The 24,219-nt window shown below is 33.9% G+C and overlaps 1 protein-coding gene across 1 annotated transcript in view; it reads left to right on the top strand.

The window, feature by feature from the left end:
* The window catches only part of LOC149776811 (sialin-like), a 48,393-nt gene extending 37,659 nt beyond the window's left edge, over window positions 1-10,734 (top strand). The window contains exons 9-12 of the mRNA XM_089941516.1: window positions 665-797; window positions 4,057-4,207; window positions 6,528-6,618; window positions 7,575-10,734. Of these exons, the coding sequence (XP_089797642.1) occupies window positions 665-797; window positions 4,057-4,207; window positions 6,528-6,618; window positions 7,575-7,742 (543 nt within the window). The 3' untranslated portion in view covers window positions 7,743-10,734. The remainder of the gene's footprint in view (window positions 1-664; window positions 798-4,056; window positions 4,208-6,527; window positions 6,619-7,574) is intronic.
* The last annotated feature ends 13,485 nt before the right edge of the window (window positions 10,735-24,219 follow it).

Below are 24,219 nucleotides of genomic sequence, written 5' to 3' on the forward strand. Positions count from 1 at the left end.
TGATCTGTCCAACAATTTCCATGAAATGTGCCTATATCCGGCTATGGGCTTGCTGCAGGAATGAAAAAACCGTCTTTATGGTGAACCTCAGACAGTACGGTCTGCATATAATGTTTCGCACGCTAACATAAATGTTCATCTATATAAAAAAAAACCTGTTACTTTTCGACGACAACGTTCCTAAGAAATAGGTGCATCAGGCGCGCCAGAGATAAACCATTCTTACGATTCGAATTTTCCAGAGCTGTGAGTTTTCCTCCTTATGTAGTTTATTATTTTTTGTGCACTATGTGTACTTGTATTTTTACAAAAAGACTTAGCAATAGTTATGTTGAATATGGTCAGGAATACCGTCTAATTCAGAATTTACCCGTTGTTAAAAAATTGCAAATTTCGAGATTTCACATTGATGCATTTGTCTAGTTTTTGCGTTTTAAGAATGTTAAGAAGCTGATTTTTCACTTCGTTAATTTTCACGAGGTTAAATGTTCGCGATGTTCCTCTCAATAACTAAATTCTGGAACACATAACCACGAGGAAATCTTGTTATGTATACAGTATATGGAACAAAATGTGTGAGAAATAAATAATTGCACATACAAACGTATTAAAGTTTCAAACTCAATGGATAAAACCAAAGTTTAGACAGTTCTTTTTTTTTCAGAATGGTGTATTTTCATCAGTGCCATTTATAACAATGTCTTTGTCGGTCTACACAGCAGGGCACTTGGCGGACATAATCATAAACAGGAATTGGTTTAGCGTAACAGCTGTGCGACGTATACTGCAGACTATTTGTAAGTCATGAGGCATGTAACAGAATTTAAATTTTGAAAAAGAAAATCCTGACATAGTCTATCTTGCTGTATATACAGCTCTTTTGAAAGTTAGCACTGTTTATTTTCGTTTAACCAGAATGTTAGCCGTTGAGTATTTCGAAAAAGTCATGGACACATCAATGGCAGTTATTAGTTTCATTTTATTAATTATGTTGCCACTTCATAACAAATAAATGTTTAACTTATGAGCTATACCAAGATTAAAATTCCTTTAAGGCTCAAAATCTAACGAACTAGATGATGGCGTCAATTGTAATCAACTGTCTTTGAGCAATTGAAAACTAATTAAAACAGAGATTGACAAAACGGAAAGGGTCTTCGCAAATCATATAATCTGCCTCTTTATCATGTGATCTAGCAAGTATGTATACCTCACTTAACTCGCATCAATGCAAAAAAGCAATGTTAAAGATGAAAAGAGTTACTGACGTGACGGCGACGTTGTAGTGATATTGTGTACTTTAGTATTTGGAGGAAATACAGTAATTTTACATAATTCCACAACCAAATAGCAATGTGAGAAAAGTCTAAGCATATATTTGAAAACAATACATTTGTCAAAAACACATAATTAATACAATCATAAGTATACTTCGATATGCTTTTGCATACATAGGCACATACGAATATACATGCACACGTATTTTTATGGGTAGGTACACACGTATGCACTCCAAGGCAAATTTCTACGTACAATGTATTCATCTTACTACATTCATAAATACACACACACACACACACACACACACATATATATATATATATATATATATATATATATATATATATATACATATACGCCACGCGTGCTGGAGATCGTGAGTTCGATCCCCGGCCGAGTCATACCAAAGACTTACAAAAATGGTATTAACAGCTTCCTCGCTTGGCGCTCAGCGTTAAGAGGTTAGTGTTAGGACTGGTCGGCCTGGTGTCAGGATAATGTGAATGGGTGGGACATCATGCTACATGTCTGCAGCATGATACCCCAGTGCTAGACATCGCTATAAACGGCCACACTGCATACATCGTAGCGATATGACTGAAAAAGTGTTAAAGCTACGTTACAAATCCAAAATCACACACACATACACACACACACACACACACACACACACATATCTATCTATCTTACTATCTCTCTCTCTCTCTCTCTCTCTCTCTCTATATATATATATATATATATATATATATATATACATATATATATACATATATATGCACACATGTTGATATGTTAATGCCCGTAACACAGCGGCAGCAGATGTAAAGAATGCTTCTATGTAATTTGACACTGAAATTATGTCACGCACTGAAACCAAATACATTGTATTTTTAATCAGTAACGGTATGTTAGCCACGGATTACAAAATGTCAAGATACCTTTAAAAAGGAAAAGTGACAAAAATTTTAAAAATCTAACTTTCCTCAGCGCTCTTTTATCATCATTTTATAATGGAACATGGCATAGGTGATACATTACGTCACACGGTATTCGTTTCTGTACTTGCATGTAAATATGCAATCAAAAGCATGTATTCAAGAATCACAAACGCAACACGAAATATAAAATAGAAAATATACTAAATTATGTGCTTGTTTTAACATGCATTACAATTTAAAATATAATAACTGTAATTGTTCGTGTTTAGATTAATACATTATTTCTCTCTGACACACATACACACATGCACGCACAGAAACACAAAATCAAGCAAACATAAAGACAAATAAAACAAATAAAATTATCGGACAGCTCGAGAAGTAATATTAAATATAATACAAACAAATATTTAAATAAACCAAACAGCATTTATACCATCGTACAAGATTCGCCATTTCTCTCCTCTGTATAATGTAACCATAACAAAGTATCACAAAGCAAGGCAATCTTCAGAGAAAATGAAAGACTGTTTATCTAATGTCTCTTGGCAGCCCATCAATTGGTATATACAACACATCGAATAATATGTTCTATGAACAGATTTCCAACGAAATGAAGCAAGTGGAATAATATAACTAAGTCCAATGATGGCCGATAGGATTATGTAATGTTCAATTGATAGCTAAAATATGTGTGTTTTAAATCTCCTAACTCTCTGTGTCAATATATTTGATAAACTGAGTTGTCACAATAAATAAATAGATGATGAAGTATAACGTTTTTCCTAAAATTCCTTGTTTACCTTCGCAACCCCTTGCAGAATAAATAAACGGAAAGAGGCCTACACTGATTGCAAACTATTCATCGTGGTTTGCCATCGTTATAATCATGGGCAACATTACTTAGATAGCTGAAAAGGTAGAAGAGATCTGCGGCATTTAGTTAGTATGTCTCTCTGTTACTGCTACTATTAAATTCACAACAATCTAAAATGTTGAGCACATGTACTGGGGACGACATATGATGACTGTTTCACCACGTGTATTTGTGCAATAGGCGTCGTTCGAGGAAATGTCCTGAATTCATGGATTACTTTAAAAGTATATTGTTGTCTGTTTATTTGTGATTTTATAAATCATATTTCTTTAAAGAAACGCTTCATCTGATTAACCTTTCTAAAGTCATACCGGGCATGCCAGCCTAGATATTTGGGGCAGTATGCGAAAGCTTCCAGACAATATGTGTTTATATAATAAAACGCAAGAATTTATACTACCAACAAATCACTGATATCACATAAATATCAGTAACAACAAAATACAAATAATATAGATGTGACATTTCATGGTGAACTGCCATGCGATGATCATGTATTTGTTTTCTTGTCACGCCGATAACTCCTTTAGTACGACTACGAGAGTGTACTAAACGTTATTAGTTATTGTTTTGGCATTGATTCCGCTACTGAATGTGCTTAAACTGTGGAGTGCAAACTCGTCAAAACAAGAAAAAAAGAGCATCAGTCAATTTCGTCTTCGATGTAACCGTCTTTGCCAGCCTAGAATGATTTAATCCAAAGCAAACATGAAACCAAGTTTATCATTCAGCACAACGTAAAGATACGCCGTGATTCTTGAGAACAAGAATTGACTAACTGTGCTTCATTGAAAGACATGTACGCACATATTCACAGTATACTTTGAGTAAAACAAAATTACAAATCCTTATTTGAGTTAATTAGTACAAATTATTGTATTTCTGTGTCAGTTTTCAGAACGAACGGTGCCACTAAATGCATGATAGTCGCTAATATTGTTTATTTCCTCTACATTTCAGCGTTTTTAGGTTCAGCGGCCTGTCTTGTTCTCATAGGGTTCGTTACATGTGATACACGTCACTATGCTGTTGTTTTATTATGCCTCTGTACATTATTTGAGGGTCTTGCTTCGGGAGGTTTGGTTGTAATCTACATGGAGTTTTGTGGAGTGTGAGTTCCAAACTATTCTCGTCTATGTTATTTTTCTTCGAAATTTCTTTTTTCTGTTAATACTCATGTTCATAAAGTTGAGAAAATGAAAAAAAGGAAAGAATGAAATGAAACATTATTCTTATGGAATACAATCAATAGCGTACTGAACCTGTCATAATTTCAGTAAGTAATTGTGGGACTAATTAATGACATTTATTATTTTTATAAATTCATTATTTGTTTTAAACATGCCCCAGCAAACGTTCACTAGACTAATGGACACAGCTTTAAAGAAAGAATACAATTCAATAAGTGATTATTTGAATGCGTCCGAAAACGTTAAAGTGCAAATTTGCAAAGATTTTGTCACTGCAATAATGCATATAAACATGTGCAAATAGTATCTAGTATTATGCATCAAACTAAGTTTGACTCCTTATAAATTGTATAAAGTTTAAAGTCTCGTCCCGTAGAGCATTCCAGAGCCCTTACACGTGCGTTCAAGATATTTATTATATTTTAGAGAAACGTGATCGCAATAATGCAACAAACTAGATGAAATCTCACACAAATAATTCAAACTATCAGTTCAAGTTTCTGCCCTTCAATTGTTATCTTGATGAATACAATTATTCATACGGGAATCTTTCCAACTAATCTAAAATTAGCCAAAGCTTTCCCAGTATTTAAAAAAGGTGCCAGATCGTCAGGGAATAATCATCGACCTATTTGAATTTGATTAGCCTTTTCTACATTTTGAAAACAATCATTGACGTTCATTTTCTCTGAATCTTTAAGAAACATAATCTTCTACAAAACTGTAAATCATGTATCCGATAAAACAATTCTTGCTCAAGTTCGTTCTTATATGCCTTTCAACAATAGATTACGCAAAATTAATCGAAGCAATTTATTTAGATTTTAGTAAATCTTTGATAGATCATGATATATTAATGAAGCACACCCTATCCATACACAATCTCTGATAATTCGCTTGCTTGGTTTCGTACTTACCAAATGGGAAGGCGACATTGTATTGATGTGGCCAATGCCATATATTCTTTCCAGTACTTGAAAAATGGAATACCTCGCTGCTAAGGCCCTTTACTGTTTATCCTGTTCATTACTGAGTATCCTCTTATTATGAATGTCTTTGAAAGATATTTTCATGCAGATGACACAGCTTTATATGCCGTGAGTGATACACTCCATTTTCTTGAACAATAATTACAACAGGAAGTTCTTTTTGTTACACTGTAGTGCAAACTGATAAAACGTAATTAAACACGAAAAACACGAAAAAACGAACTGTATGAATATTTAATCAAGGTAAAGAATAAAGAAAATAGCGGCTATCAACATATGTAAAGACAGGAACTAAATTAAAATACATCGCAGAGAAAAAGATCTTTTGAGAATGATTATTAACAGCCTTTTATCGCTGTAAAATAAAAATTTTGTGTCCTGGACTATTCTCTACAATTGCTTTATTGAACAAACAGGCTTCTTTTATGCCAGAATCTAAGCAAAATGCGTTTTATATTGGATACATATATGGGTAAAGCCAAGCTAAGCATAATCAGAAACTTAAACGGTAAAAATGAGTTGCTGTAATTATTGCAAAAGGGCCATTCTTCCTAAATGTATTAGTTAATTTATAGTGAGTATAATTTAACTATCAAGTTAGTTAAATTCTGTTGACATGCGCATCTTTCCATAACATGGCTCCATATAATATGAATGATCACCAACTCCAGCTTCCAATATCCATTCATTCAATATGCGGTCTGTGTGACACTATACTCTTTCTTTGCCAGAATTATAAATCTTTTAGACTCTGAGCAGAACATTTTGTACATATTATATAGCAGTGTTGTGGAATTCATTTCCACTGTTGTTAAAAAACACTTACGCTCTATACGTTTACGAGCATGCTTCACTATTCATTTTTTGGTCTGATGATACCAAACCCAGAGCAAATTATGATACTTAACTTGTATAATTGGACCGTCTTCATATATCCCACATCTACGTGTATATCTTACACATGTTTTGACTTAATAATCCTATGTATGAGTGTATGTGTGTTAGCATAGTTATGATTACATGGCAGTGTGCTAGGCAATGTAGATAAAGAGCTAGATTTTTACATCTTTTATTAATGGGGATTACATGTAATATTTGTTGATTCCTTCAGAACCAGATTTATCATACTCAGCAAATAATGTTATTATTATCATTATTATTATTATTATTATTAATTATTATTAAGCTTTACTAGTATTAACCTTATAGCATTAATATGTATTTATTTTAACTTTTCTTTCATATTTTGCAGCTATACAGGACCAGTGTATGGAATATGTAACTCCATAGCCACCATAGCAGGCATGATTGCCCCAATAGTAGCCGGTATAATGACAAAACAGGTGAGTTTAAACCAGGAATGAAATACAACGAAACGGAGTAATATGGTATACTGCACTCAATAGACAGCAGTATTAGAGTGCATAGAGTTATTATCGAAGTTGATACTTGACCCCAACAATTTAACAACATATATGCTATCGGTAACTTCATTATTAGATTGCATAAAGATATTAAATGTCCCGATACGTTATATTAGCAATATATATCACATAATGCACTCTGTGGACTGCATCGTTATATTTTATAAAGCTAATACACCACGTTACTTTAATCCTAAATTGTAACATGCCAATACTGAACTAAATGGAAAGCATCACTATATCGTATGAAGCCTATACTCCGCGTTACTTAGCCCAAAAATGTAATATCACATATTGGACTCAGTGGATCACAATAGTAGAGTATCCATGGGCTTATTATCGATACTTCATCCCGATAGTTTAACTTGGATTGACAGATATATGGCAACATATACAATCGATACATAATACAATAGATACATCAAAATTCTGAGCCCACATTAATAAAATAAAAAATATAGAAAGATTCAGGAATGTCATAATATGAATAGATTAACTTGTGTATGACTTGACGAAATCTGCTATCAGCTGACTATATTCATTGTCATCGAGTCATAGCTATTTACTAGTGTAATAGGCCTTTAACTAGATATTGGCAGTGACCAATCAGGTCTTACACATTTTTGTATCCTTTAATAAACTTTTAAGTAGTTTAGGAGAGTTTATGCCTTACACATTTTCATGCAAACAATTCCTGAATTTAGCATGAACCCCAATTGGCCCAAGATCATCAAGATCATATCTAACAATGTATTGGGAAATAGCAAAGAAACAAAAATTAAATGTGGGTGTGTGGTAAGAAAATCGTCGTTCGAGAAATAACAATTTGTAGTGCTGCTGAGTGCATGTAATAATGGCGTCTAATTATTTCACAGGGTACTCAAGAAGAATGGAGAAACTTTATTTACTTGACAGCCGCTCTAAATATATTGGGGGCAGTGGTGTTTGCAACATCTGCTCGTGCTACACCAGCAACGTGGGCAGAAGAGGTTGTAGATGAGAATGTCGAAATGGCACCTTTGGAAAACGCGAGAAATAACTGAGTTGTTGATTGAATTTGAGGAATACATCAACCCCTCTTCACCTGGAGCAAAGAATCAAAATGAACGCCCAAAATGAGGTTTACCGGTGAAATATAGTTTGTCTTGCTAGCACATACTTGGCTTGTATATGACTCAACATTGGTAAAGTTACTTTTGACGTTTGTCTGTACAAAATAAATAATTCCCAAACCTTTGGAATATAGTTGTCTTTTCTAGGCTGGAGGATCACTGATATCTGTACTTGAACATACATGCGCTGAGGAGCGGGAATTTATAGTTTTATGTGTGGACTCATAGCCCAATGAAGTCTTATTACAGCAGCAAATTTTCGTTTAACATTTGGATTGTCTTGATGTTGGGATAAGTGCTATTTTTTACATCTTCTCTAGTGCATCACATATGTTATATATTTATATGTGTTGTACTTAGTTATTGATAAAATTAGTATGCTTAATGTCATGTTTAGTGGCTGATAGACGACATACTTCTGGATCTTATAAAAAGGGATTATCGCTAGAAAATATAATTTCTAGTAGGGTTTAACTAAACAAAAACATATATTATCACGCATACATTCTCCGTCACAAACATAAAATTAATGATGATATCGCCAATGGCAGGTCGAGTAAACTCCCATTGTAAATAGTGTCAACCGAGCTGTGTCTGTATGTGCGATCTCCTCTCATTTCGATTGGTCAATATTATGTGTGAGATAAGTCATGTGATTTGAGAAGTTAGATCCCATTGACTATGCATACAAAATAATCTCGTGGATGAATTTCTTTCTTTTATTTGATTCAATAAAAAGGTCTGAAAGTAATGCATTCTACCATGTCATAGCTTGCATGATAAAGCTTTTGACGTCTTTTGTGCATGACATATGACGTCCCTAAATTGGATTGAATTATTGTCAGCACAGAATCAGTGGTTTTATTTCCTACATTACTCTACTATACATGCTGCTGAGTGGCACCCTGTAGTTAAATGTGCTCTGTAAAGGGTAAAATGTCAATAGGGGTCTCAAACTAAGGTTTCGCTTGTGGTGTTTTGTTCAGGCTCCTTGTAACCATATCAATTAGTAGAGGTAGTTCAGGAATGAATTTTCCTTGCTTTTTAGATGGAAAGGACTTTATAAAAAAAAATTTTGGAGTATGTAGGTAACCGACATTTTATGAATATTCTAAGAGGATCCAGTTTTAAACAAAATGATAACCTCAATAATTAATTTAGGCTCTATTTTTTAATTAGTTTCCAAATGAAGGCACTCATTATTGCTTTTATTCTATCCCATCCGTTGTTATTTCCATGAGCCACTATAATAAGAAATTCGTAGCTTTTTATACACTTAATAGTGACCTAAAGTTAATAATTGATTTCAAAATTAACATATCCTTGTAGTTAATACAAACTGTTCAGAAACCTAATAGGTCACTCAAATGCTGAATAACAACATTTTAAATATTTCTTCTGCCGAATAACAGTTCTCACATTCTGCTTTGCTGTATAGCAGTTTTGATTTCATTTTATTCCGGCAGATATAACATTCCGTATCACCGCTTATCCAATCAATATATTTATTGCCACATACTATAATAAATAATCAAACTAAAGTTTTAATTATTACATGGGTAACCTTGACTGCTGTAACTGAAATATACTCTCGAACGTTTAAGTCTTAATTCGATAGTCATGCAGCGTTTGTGTTCTATAACATTGTTAATTTCCGTCAATTGAACAGTTTCTATACCAAATCAAATTTTTTAGAAAGCATTCTATAAAATGCAATGTCTAGAATAAAATGGTAAATAGCATTTATACCAGCTAAGGATATGCAATGTGGCTGCTTAGCCTCTATCCGTTCCAGCAATTCACTTTATATTTCTTGATAATTCGCTGCTACGTGAAAGATTCTTGTAAAGATGAACTCGTATATAATCAAAATAGCGGCTACATAGCAAAGATGTTGAATCGCCAACGGCGTCATTTTTTTCCGTACAGAGGTCACGTAGGTGAACTTAGGTAAGAAGTGGATGCCAAGCGAATTATCTCCCTTTTCTATTAACGCAACCGTTGTAGGCTTGATATTTATAATATTGGAAGCGTCATTGTGTATTCGAAACATCCATAACGTGAAATAGCTGCAAGAATATCTATGTGCATGACCGGCGACAAGTGTGTAAATTTTTCTCATTATTGATGAATAGTAATGATAAAATGGCTTTTAGTAAATTTGAAGCTAAAAGCTAAAATTGCATATTTCTTATGTGTACCATGCTTTAACCTAAGGTACTAAACGTAAAGTCTCGATGTCTGACAAAGCTGAAGGTGATATACCCTGTTGTTCAGTGTAGAAGGTCCTAGGATTTTAGAAATTATTATTTTGATGTTAAATTCATAAAATGGGTACACTACAAAGTGTAAAGTTAGTAGAGTGCACTATATGGCTCCAGATGGATCTTTTCATAGACTTAATCTAGTCCGTAATTAACTATCTAGGTTTATTTATCACATATGTTTGAATTCACGTGTATAATTACCGTCTTTTCTCAGTTATGTACTCACTGAGGTCAGTTCTAATACATTAAATGGAAGGTTTCAACTTATAATCTGTACTTTCTAATAGTCACTATACATCGACAATGGATATCAATGTGAATGAATTTAATAGTGTATTAACGTTGCTCTGCGTGTTGGATTTAAAGCAAGTAGACATAATCCTTGTAACTAACTGACTCTCTGCTTCTATGATTTCCTAGTAGCAGAATTTGCATTCTCTTTCGGAACGCATTTCATTGAATTAACGTGATTTACGCACACACACACACACACACACACACACACACACACACACATTATACTGTCTTCTGGAGAACGTGATTTGGAATAAATCTTTAAACCTTTCAACTCACCTGTTCATATAAACTGCTAGACTATAATTGTGTAATTAGGTGTTCTAACTAACGCCTTGAGTTTAAATAAATAATTGCATTAAGCTTCGTTGCTTTATTTTTCACGGAACTCAAAATATCAAAATTTTGTTTTGAACAATGCTGTTGCTGTTGTTGTTGTTGTTGTAGGGTTTAACGCCATTTTTCAGCACAAGATAGGATATACATGGCGACCAGTATTAATAGTGGAGGAAGAACCCGGAAAAACTCTGGAAAGAACCACCGACCCACGAGAAGCTACTGGCAAGCTTTCTCACATACCGACATTAGCCGAATCAGAGACTCGAACCGACGCAGACAGAGGTGAGATGGCAGTGATCCGTAACGGTGAGCGCTTTAGACCACTCGGCCACTCGGGGCCCCGTTTTAAAAATTGTTTCCTTTTTCTATTAATAAAGGACAATATTGAAATGGTGGCAATTCAGTGTTTGAAAGTAGTACGACGTTTGCATTAGTCAGTGTAATATTACACGTTCAAAGTTACCTTATTCATGGATGCGAATTGAATTCCTGTGCATGTAATTTAACTATGCAGAGATGTAAACTGTGACGTTGTAAATATGCTAAATGAAAATTTTATCTTAATATACTGAAAAAATTGTTTTAATAATGTTTTCTAAATGATTTTGAATTTTGTTAGCATTTAATAAAATTTGGCATCGAGTACTATTTTTCACCTCCTAAATGAACCATGATTATAATAAACTTCCAAATCAAACAGTGTATGGTTATGCTAACTAGGAAACAAGCTTTTCTTCGCGTTAGTAGTTTTGTGAGAGTATTATGGCCAAAGAGACCCTTGGGGGCAATACGGGAAAATAAGATAGAGAAAGACTTTGGTGGGCAATACGGAAAATTAACATGTTAGAGAAGCTTTGGGACAATATAGAAAATTAACATTGGAAAGACACTTGGGGCAAGATGTGAAATCTAATGTTTAATGTGTCCATAGGCTGAACATGTGAATGGGTTTATAGGGTAGAAGGGTGCGTATTGTCCAAAAGTGTTTATGGGTTAAAGGGAAATGGGTAACGGTTTTAAAATGAAGGTAGAAACATAGAAACACAAGCAACTTGTTGCTGTATTGAGTAACGGTAGAAGGGGCAATACTCTAGTCTGAAAATGAGTGTTTTGAGTGAGAATATTGTACAATAAGCGTAGAGCACCATGTTTGGTTCTATTGTTCTTTGCGGCTATATAGGACATGGAGAAATTAACATGCATTTACTCTGAGTTTATGAATACAGCGTGACATTCTATCTGAGAAATGTTTAATGCAATGTTTCATTTGATTCATCAATTTCATCAAAAGATAGTGTTATGTCTATACCCCACTGTCTCCCGTAACATTTGCGGTATATCCCATGTTTTAGAGATATCATCTTTTGCAACACACGCTATGAGGTTACAATGATAAAAGGTTTCAATAAACGAATGAGAAGAAAATACAGCATCAAAACAATATCTTGCTTTATAGCACTCTCAAAGCATCTGAGACAAAAAGGTCTAACATTTTACATTTTGCTCCCTTGCCAACACATATATTGGCCGTACAATGAAAGTGCAGAATTTAGTGGGTCGTACATTGCAGTTCGAAGCATTTGACTCATTAACGAAAGTCATGAACCTGGTTAGAGTTATCAAACGGAATAGGCAATAGCAAGGTGCTGGAGCCTTATCGATCACGGGCGAAATGTGGAAAATTATATAAATTAGCTTATATCTTATTAATGTATTGCAACTAATATGAGACAATTAGATTATACGCTATCTGATACATACTGGTCCTCAAACGGCAAGAGATTCTCCCGCTTAAAGTTCAACTATGTTTTCGTTCAGTTGTCAGCAGAAATAAAGATAAATGCAATGCAAAAAATTTATCAATTATCTTATCATCAACCTTCCTTTAAATATTCGTCTTTCTTTCTTCCTTTTTCTTTCTTAATGCATTCTCATTATTTCCTCCCTCTTTCTTTCTTCATTCCTAACTTCTTCTACACAAATGTCGCCATATCCGTTTATGCTACGTTTCATTTACTTTTCTGCGACCGCTCCGGTAGCCTAGGTTGTTAGAGCGTCCGCCTTAGATACGTGCGTTCGTGGATTCATACCCGGTCGAATCATACCAAAAACTTATAAAAATGGTACCTGTGACTAACTAGATTGGCTATCAGCGTTAAGAGGGTAGTCTTAGGACTGGTCGGCCTTGTGTTAGGATAACGTGAATGGGCCGGACATGACGCTATGTGTCTACAGCATGATACCCCAGTGCAAAACAACATTGTAAACTGCAACACTACTGACATCGTAGCGATATAACTGAAAAATTGTTAAAGCTACGTTAAAATCCAAATCACACACACACACACAAGCACATTCTTTCTTCATTTCTTCATTCATGTATTATGTTTTTTCTCGTCATCCAGTTCTTTGTTTTTTTCCTTCATTCAGACATACATTTTTATCTTTTTCTTTATTTCTTTGTATGTTCATATGTCACTAATCATACGCATTATTATAACATGTAATCATTTTCCACCAACCTTGGTCTGACCCTCAGATAAGGTTAGGTTATTGAACAATCTTGGTTAGGTTTTCAATTAAAGATTTCCTGCGCTGTCATGTGTCGCAAATACTGGTGTGGAATAGAAGCGAGGCTGAAGAATCAGAACTATATTTCCTTATATATCCATGCAACGCTACCAACCACGTGACCCTATGGAAAGGCCAAGTTAATCTGAAAATCTTGGCTACGTGCTCAATTAAATTTTTTCTGTATAATCACAATCCCAATTCACGGCCAGGATCTGTACCGAACTTAAACTTTTGCCAGTTCATACTTATGAAACCATTCCCTCGTTCTGACCTCCACATATAGTCCGTGGTAAAGTTAGTAGTTGACGTGTTTCTATATTGTCATAAACTATCGGACTTATTGGTTACGTTTGTCGTTATGGTGTTTCTGTATTGTCATATGTTACGGGCTCTGGATGGAATGGCTATAATGATCGGGCTGTAACATCAGTAAGTTCCGTCTATTCCGATGAACACATTCGAATGCTCAGTCTGACCCTCGGGCAAGGTCATGTGAATGTGAAAATATACATGAACATGTTTCAAGCATGGAGCAAGACATATAATTCTTTGCAGATTCTTGTCTGAAATTTAGTACCTGTTATGGTAAAATTATAATTCCTGTACACAAACCTTTGAGTAGACTTCTAGCTTGGTATTTGAAACATTTGTACAAACTGTATTTATGTAGAGTTTGAAGACCATTCCCTGCGTGTGAACTTATAGTTATGTGTAACATGGTGCACTCAATTTAGAAAGATTCTCCTTTTTCACTTTTAATAGTTTTTTTTTTTTCCGCGCGATAATATCAAATGATATCACTATAAACTGCATGCACATGATTAACATCACTTTCAAAATAAAGGGAACCATGGTGTTGATAGACCATCCACGAAATTTAAATTTCTGAGGTAATTTTCTACTGAGAAGAAATAAAGTCTCGTATCATTGCAGTCGAACATTTGTGCAAATTCATTTTATATTCTTTTGAAGTAGAAACAGCATCTGTCAAAATGAATGAGCACTTTTTGCGGTTATATTTACTATTTTGAACAAAATCCTGACTAGCATGATCTGACCATCTGTCATATTTCATTTTGCAAATAAACTCATGACCATACCTTACTCATGTCCAGATGCTAGCCTAGATATTCTACATCATCATTTTCCAAAATGATCCTCAGATTACAAACGTTTTCAATAAAAACATAAGACTTCCAAAAGACGTAGGTCACTGTATTAAAATATCAAAGTAAAAGTTCTCTAAAAAGCGAACACGATTCTTTATATATGCAATACAAAAGAGGCGAACACGATTCTTTATATATGCAATACAAAAGAGGCGAACACGATTCTTTATATATGCAATACAAAAGAGGTTAGTTATTACCAGGTTATATTGAAAGTAAATTGACCTGTAGTCATCTATCAATCCACTGATCGGGACAAAACAGAAACTAGTCTTTAATAATAAAATTAGACAATTCAATGTAAATTGCTGTGATCCAGGAGCCTAATCTACGTAACAAGTAAGAGAAAAACCACCAAGGTATGTACAATTCATAATATAACTCTATTTATAATAATAATAATAATAATAATAATGAGGACTTTGTATAGCGCCTAATCTTTGGAAGCTCTAAGCCCTTTACCACATTAGACAACACCTATAAGATAAAAAACATATATCATGATATGATTACAAAAACAAACACCATGAAATTAGAAAATATAAAAAACATGCTGAGAATATTTAAGGTAGGAAACATTATTAGGTCTTTACGTTTGTTCTTGCAGTCGAAATAAGTGAGTTTTGAGAGCACTCTTGAATGGAATCACTGTGTCTTTGTGTCTAAGTTCAGTGGGCACTTCATGACACGTGTCTGGGCCCTGGTATGCAAAAGAAGGCTGTCCATATGACTTTGTTTTCATAGTGGGGATAATTAGTATACGATTGTCAGAAGAAGAGCGTAAGTATCTTGCTGGTGTGTATACATGGAGGAGGTCGGATAGGTATGTTGGACTGGAGTCCGTCATTGAAACGTAGCACAGAGAACAAATTTTGTGTTTGATTCTGGATGTAATGAATAGCCAGTGTAGGGTACAGAGCAGCGGGGAACGTGTGCTCTGATCGTGGTACTCTAAGTATGATCCGAGCAGCTGTGTTTTGAACTTTTTGAAGTTTCTGGAGTAGATATTGAGATGACCCAGACAGAATTGAGTTACAATAGTCCAGTCTTGAAAGTACTAATGAACACACTTGTGTTTTAGTGGCATCAACTGAAAGAGATTTGTTTTGTGAATGGAATGGAGCTGATGCATCTCAGCTCAAGATATGCAGCCTTGCATATGTTCATGACATGTTTCTGCAATGTGAGAGTATTGTCCAGAGTAACAGCTAGGTTTAGTACTGATGGTGTGAATTTAATGTTGGTGTTACTGATATTTATTTCTGAGGTAAAGGATGTGAATGAGAATGTCTTTGTGTTGTAATCAGAATCTAAAATACAAAGGAAATGAATGAAAAATAAGTTACAGTAGTTAATAAATTCATTAATTCCTAAACGTCCTATCACGTCCAAGAAATCCGGATAATCTCCAAATGTATTTTAGTGATAAATGTCATGTGCTTGTTTACAAATACTGCATAACAATCAGTTACATTTTAAAATCCAAACTGTTCTTGTATGTTTCACGATAAATCCGTTTGAGATATAAATCGTAAATTTCCTTGCATAAATGATTCATAATGGATCAGTATAGCTAATAATTCCAAATCTTTTAATACATGCTACTTTTATGCACTTCAGTTCCAACAAATAATAATAATATAAATATAAATATATAATATATATAATAATATAAATAAATTAATCAAACATTAACGTGACGCAATTTTTTAAAGTACATGCTGCAGTGTTAAAATACAAACATGAAAAAATTTAATTAACTAAATGACTTTTGCTAAAATCATTGTTTTGAAATGATATATTATATGTATATACACATAACAAAAGGTAATGATTAAAGTCAGAAAGGAAAGTGAACAACTTCTAAAAAATGATGACAACGAACATTACGCAGTCATACTGAAAATGACAACACTTGAAGTGAAATCACATTTAAATTCAGTAATTGAAATACTTAAATCAATTCAATTCAGTGTCAATGAATAAAACTGATATTGCCAGAGTGCTTACAAAAGATAAATGCACTGTAATTAAATATGGTATGATATACGTAATTCTTGGGCCTACAATGACAATCACAAAAGTCACTTACTAATTTAGAAAGCATTGATATTCACTTAAAATACAAACCAAATTTATATAAATTCTGTAAATGCAATAACTTACCTTCATTACAGCCGTTTATTGCACTGGCACAGTACATGCAAATTTTATACATATTCAACTTAACAACATAGAATTTAAATGCTTTATATATAAATGAGTAGTTCAGCCATATCTTAGCTGAGCATCGATCCACCTTGAAGCTGCAAATAGTTAAAGGGCACGATCTGACTTCCAATATAAAGATGGCTTTAAAGGTCACATCGTTAAAATGGTCACGGGTAAGCCCACCTCTAAAGCCGACTACAATCCGCTGATTTTACCATTTTTCATATAAACTTAGGACTTAGAGTGATACATACTTCTGGCAAAATAAAAAAGAATCTTGGAAGTAAGGATGTCACCATCATATGGAATATATAATTCAGATGGCAACATTCCAGTACAACATAATAGTTTCGAAATTCAAATTAGATTAAACTGCACTGTTGGTAGCGATTGAAGGTTTATACAAATTAATATGTCGATGAAAATAGCATGTGAAGTAGGATACAATACAAATTTAAAAATCGTTAATGATAAGGGCTTCATCGATAGTGAAAAAAAAAATGATGGAAGCGTTCTTACCACGTCTTAAAGATCTTTTGTTACTCAACACCTTTTGAACATCTTTTAAAAAATATTACACGGTGATCAGAGGCAAATGGCGCAATCACATATAACCGATCCCAGGTTAAACATCGACGAGCAGCAATTATTGGAACTTATTTTCAATGTGGAACAAAGAAGTTTGCACATTATCCAAAATATGCTAAAGTCCTATTGGATACTAAACAGCTGAAGCCTCCGTGGAAGAGTTAGCCCGTGCAACCAAGGTCAAACATGAAATTGCTGGAGAACACTTACCAATATCAAGAAAGATTTCACGTGATTGGTTCGATGTCAAAAACCAAATGAGGTCCAGCAGGCAGATTTGTTTTATATTTTTCTGGTAAGGTAATCGACCCCCGACACCGTTATTTTTTTCTGGTACGGCTGAACGGGCAAACAAATTATTAATGGCACCGCGTACCTGGCCGTACCTCTGTACATGCTGGACACCTGAAAACAATATATATTTTTTTGTATGATGATTGTCAAAAAATTCAACCTTTTAGACTGAAATGTTATTGTTACCCCATATCCTATTGTAGTTCTCACGCCATGAGAAGATTCTTCGAATTTTGCCTAAGCCTAGGCTGACGTCAGCAGCCATGTCAAATATATTGCTATAGATTACTTCGAGAATATTCAAATTGGAATCTTTCTTCTCAGCGTTTATGGATAACATCTTAAGATAACACGCAAGATGTTCGGGATATTGTTAATGAACACTACTACTACTACTATTACTACTACTACTACTACTACTACTACTACTACTAAGCATTCAGCTAGAAACTAAACACATGAATGTAAAGACCAAAGAGCTATAATAAATTTAGAAGAAAAGTACCTATGCCCTAGCAATACATGAATCATTGCATGCTAACTTTACTTTGGGTAGTTTAACAGAGCTCCAAGGTATCATGTTTGAACCATACATTTACCACATTATACTGACATAAAGTCCTTCGACTTACGTGTACATGAAACAGAATATTACGGAAGCTATTTGATCAAACATAATTTATACTTAGAGTGAATAATGGCGAAAGAAATCCACAAAGAAGCAAGAATTGTCCAGTTTGTAGATGTTATGGATACTTTATGTGGTGTAAAGATACTGCATATACTAATTTTAAGGAAATGTAATCTAAATGTGTTCACATTGTGAACAGTATATAGTATGATCAAAATGTAGATTGAGGAAGATAAACTACTCACGGTAATAAATAAGTCAGAACAATTAATTATTGCATATATACAAAAGCGAGATACCTCAAAAATCCCTTTCGGCTACTACACTATTGAGTGAAACACTCTTTGTTTTTGCTGAACTTTTAATTCCCAAACAATTGACTTTGGCTTCAGGAGGTCAAACGGTGAAAGATGGAATGTCTTCTAGTGTTTCTCCATGAAATTTGTAAGCGAATTGACACTTTATATAACAACACGCCTTTCGTTGTGAAGGTTGAGGGAAAACAATTACTTGTTCATGCTTAGATGCAATTCTGGCTGTCATAAATTAGTTTTAACTTATAACATAGCGTCTTACAGAAAACTACACATAGACGACAAGTCGTCCTAAATTCAAACAAATTACAATGTCTCTTGGAATACTTTCTTTTAAAACTTGCCTGTAATCAGATAAGACTTGAACGATATCCTTGATTTGCTATCCAGGACAAAAGTCATTGCATCGGAAGACTTATAACGTGCTCCCAGAACAATCTTATGGTGTGCTGGCACACGATTTCTGTACGACTATGCTACAGTCTTCTTCAGCCACAATTTTTGTGCCATGCAGATACCGGTGATTAGTAATCAGCTGTACAGAGTCTATGTACATGATCTATCTCAGCTCTGAAGGTAAACGACTAATTCTCGCTTCAAAAAACGTTTCCAAATAAATCATCTTCCCGATTCACCAGATGAGTGTAATGACAGGAAGGAGACTATATGGAATGCTCAATGTCTGATGCATAGATTTGGGAGTAGGAATGTCTGGAATAGCCTGGCAAAATAGCAGTATTCATCCAAAGCCAAGGTAAGCTCATATTCGTCTTCAATTTGTGATCCTTGATTAGCTTGTGATATCGAGTTGTCTGTGAGTTGTTTGTGAGTGATTTGTTGACACATATTTGATGATATCCCTTTTACAATAGAGCGACAAGGTCATGCTGCATCGCTAAAGCCATCGGGTAGAGCATCGTCCTTGTCTAACCCACATCATAACTCTATCTCAAGACATCACATTCGAGTTCATTCAACTTAGAGTCATTGAGTCCATCCCATGATGGAAGTCTCTGGTTACAATTAACGTAATGTCTTGGAACTCCTTTTGTTTTGGTTTGAAGACGGTATCCGTATTGTAAAGTGTTGTTATCGGAAAGTCGCACCTGTTTCTCCTAGACGATCTTATACACTTGTCTAAGGGTAGACTGAAATATTTTTCTGATCTGAAAAATGTACATGCTTTTGACATTGGACCAATATGAAATGAAATTAATGAACTTGACATCACTTAAAAGCCTGTTTTAATATATCAAAGTTTACAAATTGACGCGAACGAGAGTTCAATGTCAGTACTTTCACTTTACATCTGGGATGAAGCTGTTCTTTCTTATTTCAATCCTATTAGCCGTAATGTTGGTGTGCGCGACTGGAAAAAATATAAGATATCCCTGGGGGTTAATAGGCGGTCCATACTCTAAAACGTTCGTCATCGATGAGTCGGTTTCAGAGTAATTAACGCGATTTACTAAAAGTTACAACACCGAATATATTCTGAAATAGTGAACGGCTTTCAGTTGCCAAACTCGAGATATTGTTTGGGATTGTTCCCCTGTTTGCTTAGTTGTGTATCATTCTGGGAATGTTTGCAAGATTGGTTGTTACAATATCATATGGTATCAAGGAAAGAGATTTTATAATCAATACCAAGTTTGCAAGATTGGTTGTTAAAATAGCATATGGTATCAAGGAAAGAGATTTTATAATCAATACCAAGTTTGCTTATATATATATATATATATATATATATATATATATATATATATATATATATATATATATATATATATATATATATATATATATATAATTTCCATTATCTGTAAAGTATTATTTCATGGTGATAACTGAGTAAATCAAGCGACTTTTGTGCGTTGTCATAATTGACGTTCTGTTGTATTCATGATTATGTGGCTTAGTTTACAAGTATATTAGCTTCGGTTGTGCTGTCAGTTTCGCCTTTTGTTTACTGATGGTTAACCTTGTTCATACTAATTATTGAGAACTAATTGTTCAGTCCAAACAATCTACAGATTAGTACATAATAAGGGCACATATTGTTACAGAATTTAGGTATCACGGTACCAATAGTTTTCCCATAGACATCATTTCTAACATATGATGCAATAAATATACTTTCAAACCTACTTCAACATGCGTGTCACATACCGTCATATAAAACATCATTATATTGTCTTTTGAAAAGGACACAGTCAGGTACTCCATTGTATTTAAGAGAGATCATTGCCGATACTAAACAAAGGTAAGAGTTATCGTTACAAAATATGTATTTTTAGTGATGTTTACTATAATTTTAAATAATATTTGATATAGCTAGGGACCGAACAAGTAACACGTGTATATGGTCTATCTTGTCAAAAACAATATTGTGTGGTACCAAGCTATATTTTATGTTAATGTGTATGTAAAGTTCATTGAACTATTTCAACTGCTGGTTTGATTTTTGTGCTTGACTACCAAACTACTTTTTAGGAACAAAATAAATTGTTTTAACTATGAGTTGTTTAATTGATATCATCATTTACTGTGAACATCGCATGGTGATGTGGGATACATCACATTGTATCATATAATGTAGTAATCAGGTCAAAGGTCAATGTACTTCTTTGTATGTAGTTCTCCTACTTCAAAAAGGAGAATTCATATAAAATAAAGCATATTAGAATTGTCCATTAGACACGGAACGTAACATCAGAAAGAGGTGGGCATGGCCCAATCTTATTACAATGTACACGTATTTAACAATGTTATGCACTGATGTCAATCGCTTTCAATTTTGCACAAAGGTCAACCTAACCATCTTCGTTGTCACACAAATAGAAAGCGTCCCTAGCTTGTGTAGTGAATAGAACTAATACAGTATGCCAGTCTGTTACCAAATATGAACGAGTATAGCTGCTAAGCTGTTATTTGGGATTTTGATGGAAATTAGAATAAGTTTGATCACCTTACCGTAAACAAACATGTGGAAGCAGTGCCCCATGGATTCAAGGACAGTACAAACTCATTTGTAATATAACATCCCTTACCAGCAACAAAGCAACAAAATGTCACGTGAAGCAGTGTCCATTCCGATCCGAAATAAAAGGGTGACCAATTGAGATCATAGAGATCAATATATAAATATATAATTTTTCTCACCCATGCCACAGAGAAATCTACCTGTTTTGCTAACCTTACTTTTCTTATCTCAGTCTGGTCATCTCAGACCAGTCGTCTCAGTCAAGGTGTCCACGAGCTTATAACTACTTTTAAAAAAAGAAACAATTGTTTTATTCTGCTCTGCCTGACGTAGTTGTACTATAATTTACTTAAATTATGTTACAGTAGTTAATGAGTTCATTAACTCCTAATCGTTCCATTACTTCCAAGTAATCCGGATAATCTCCAAATATATTTTAATGATTGCTGTAATGTGCCTTTTTATAAATACTGCATAAAAATCACTTACATTTCTAAATCAAAAATGTTTTTTTGAATGTTTAAGGGTAGATCCGTTTGAGATATAAATCCAAAATGTCATTGAATACATGATTCATAGTAGATCAGTATAGCTAATAATTCCAAATCTATGAATAAATGTTACTTTTCATCACTTCAATTCCAACAAATGAGAATATAAATAAATAAATCCAACAATAAAGTGACGCACTTTCCAAAGTGCATGCTACAGTGTTAGAATACGAACAATTTAAATCATGTAATCAACTATATTGCCCTTGCTAAAATCATTATTTTGAAATAATATACATTAGGTATATAGTCATAACAAAAGGTAAAGAATAAATTCAGAAAGGAAAGTGAACAAGCTCTAAAACGGTGATGACAACGAACAATACTTAGTCATACTGAAAATGACAACACTTGAAGTGTCAGAAAATCGCATATTATTTCAGTAATTCAAATACATAAATAAATCCACTTCATTGTCAAAGTATAAAATTGATATAGCCAAAATTAATTGAGTTCTTACAAAACAAAAATGCGCAATAATTGAATATTGTATGATACACATATTTATAGGGGCCTACAAGGACGATCACAAAGTCACTAATTCCGAAAGCTTTTGTATTCACTTAAAATACATGCAAACAATTATATAAATTGTATAAATACAATTTCTTCCCTTCATTACAGCTGTTTATTGCACTAGCATTGTATATGCAAATGTTATACATATTTCACTTAACAACATAATATAGGAATGCTTTATATATAAATGAGTAGTCCAACCATATCTTCGACAGTTAAGGTTCGACCCACCTTGAGGCTGCAAATAGTTAAAAGTTCCGATCTGACTTCCAATATAAAGATGGCTTAAAAAGTCACATAGTTAAAACGGTCACGGGTAAGCCCACTTCTGAAGCTGACGAGAATCCCTCATTTTACTATTTTTCATATAAAATTTGCGCTTAGTGTGGAAAATAATTCTCACAAAATACAAAAGAAACTGGGAAGTAAGGATGTCACCATCATATATATATCTTGCGGGTATTTATCAGATCAGAAGACCAAAGGTATTCAAACCAAATTTACAGGCTTCTAACTTATTTTCAAATACAAGACTTGTCTGAATATTACTACATGCTGAGCAATGTTTTGATCAAATAGACAATAACATAGATTTGATGCAGTAATATATAATATTTAACAATATTAAAATTCCCACTTATCATGACTGAGACAAATATATTATGGAAAAGTTATGCCTTTGATTGATAATGGGCAGGAAGCTCATACGGTTGTACATTGAGGATTGGGGAATAAACACCAACGTTTGTGCTAAACGTGTGTAATTGACAGTACGGACTTGAATACTAGACAAATAGTTTTTGTGATGGAAAAATAGCTTACACTTTATTCTGTAACGTCAGCCTTGGAATGGAAGTAACAAGAAAATCACAAAACCAAAATAAAAGGTTCCATTAAAGGTCCAATACAGAATACAACATATTTCACAACCTCTATTAAGTATGCAAACACAGCAACACATTAATTTAAAATATATCACTCAGATGAAAACGTTGCAAGACAACACACTAATTTTGAAATTCAAATTAAATTATTAAACTATACTGTTGATAGCGATTATACGTTTTATACAAATTAATATGTCGATGAAAATGGCAAGTGTAGTAGGATACAATAAAATTAAAAAATCGTCAATGGTAAGGGATTCATCGATAGTGGAATAACAATCGATTAAAGCGTTCCTACCATGTTTTATAGATCTTTTGTTACTGAACACGTTTTGAACATCTTTAAAAACATTATTACAAGGTAATCAGCGACCAATGGCCCAATCACATAGAACCGATCCCAGGTTAACCATCGACGAGCAGCAATACTGGAACTTGTGGTCGAAGTGGAACAAAGAAGTTTACACATGATCCAAAATATACTGAAGGAGAGTTAGCCCGTACAGCTAAAGTAATACATTGATTGATGTAGCATGGTTACCAGTATCAATAAAGATATCACGTGATCGCTTCGCTGTCAAAGACCAAATGAGGTCTCACGTTCCTCTACACCGCTTTTGTCTGGTATGTGTTACTGGTACTGCGCATTTGGCCGTACCGCTGTATATGCTGGACACATGAAACAATATATTTTGTACTAAAATTGTACTTTTACCCCTTATTCTGTTGTAGTTCTCACGCAATTAAAAGATTCATGGAATTTAGTTTTAGCCTAGGCTGACGCTAG

This window comes from Sinohyriopsis cumingii, chromosome 18, assembly GCF_028554795.1.
Source record: "Sinohyriopsis cumingii isolate HCF-2022 chromosome 18, ASM2855479v2, whole genome shotgun sequence".
NCBI lineage: Eukaryota > Metazoa > Mollusca > Bivalvia > Unionida > Unionidae > Sinohyriopsis > Sinohyriopsis cumingii.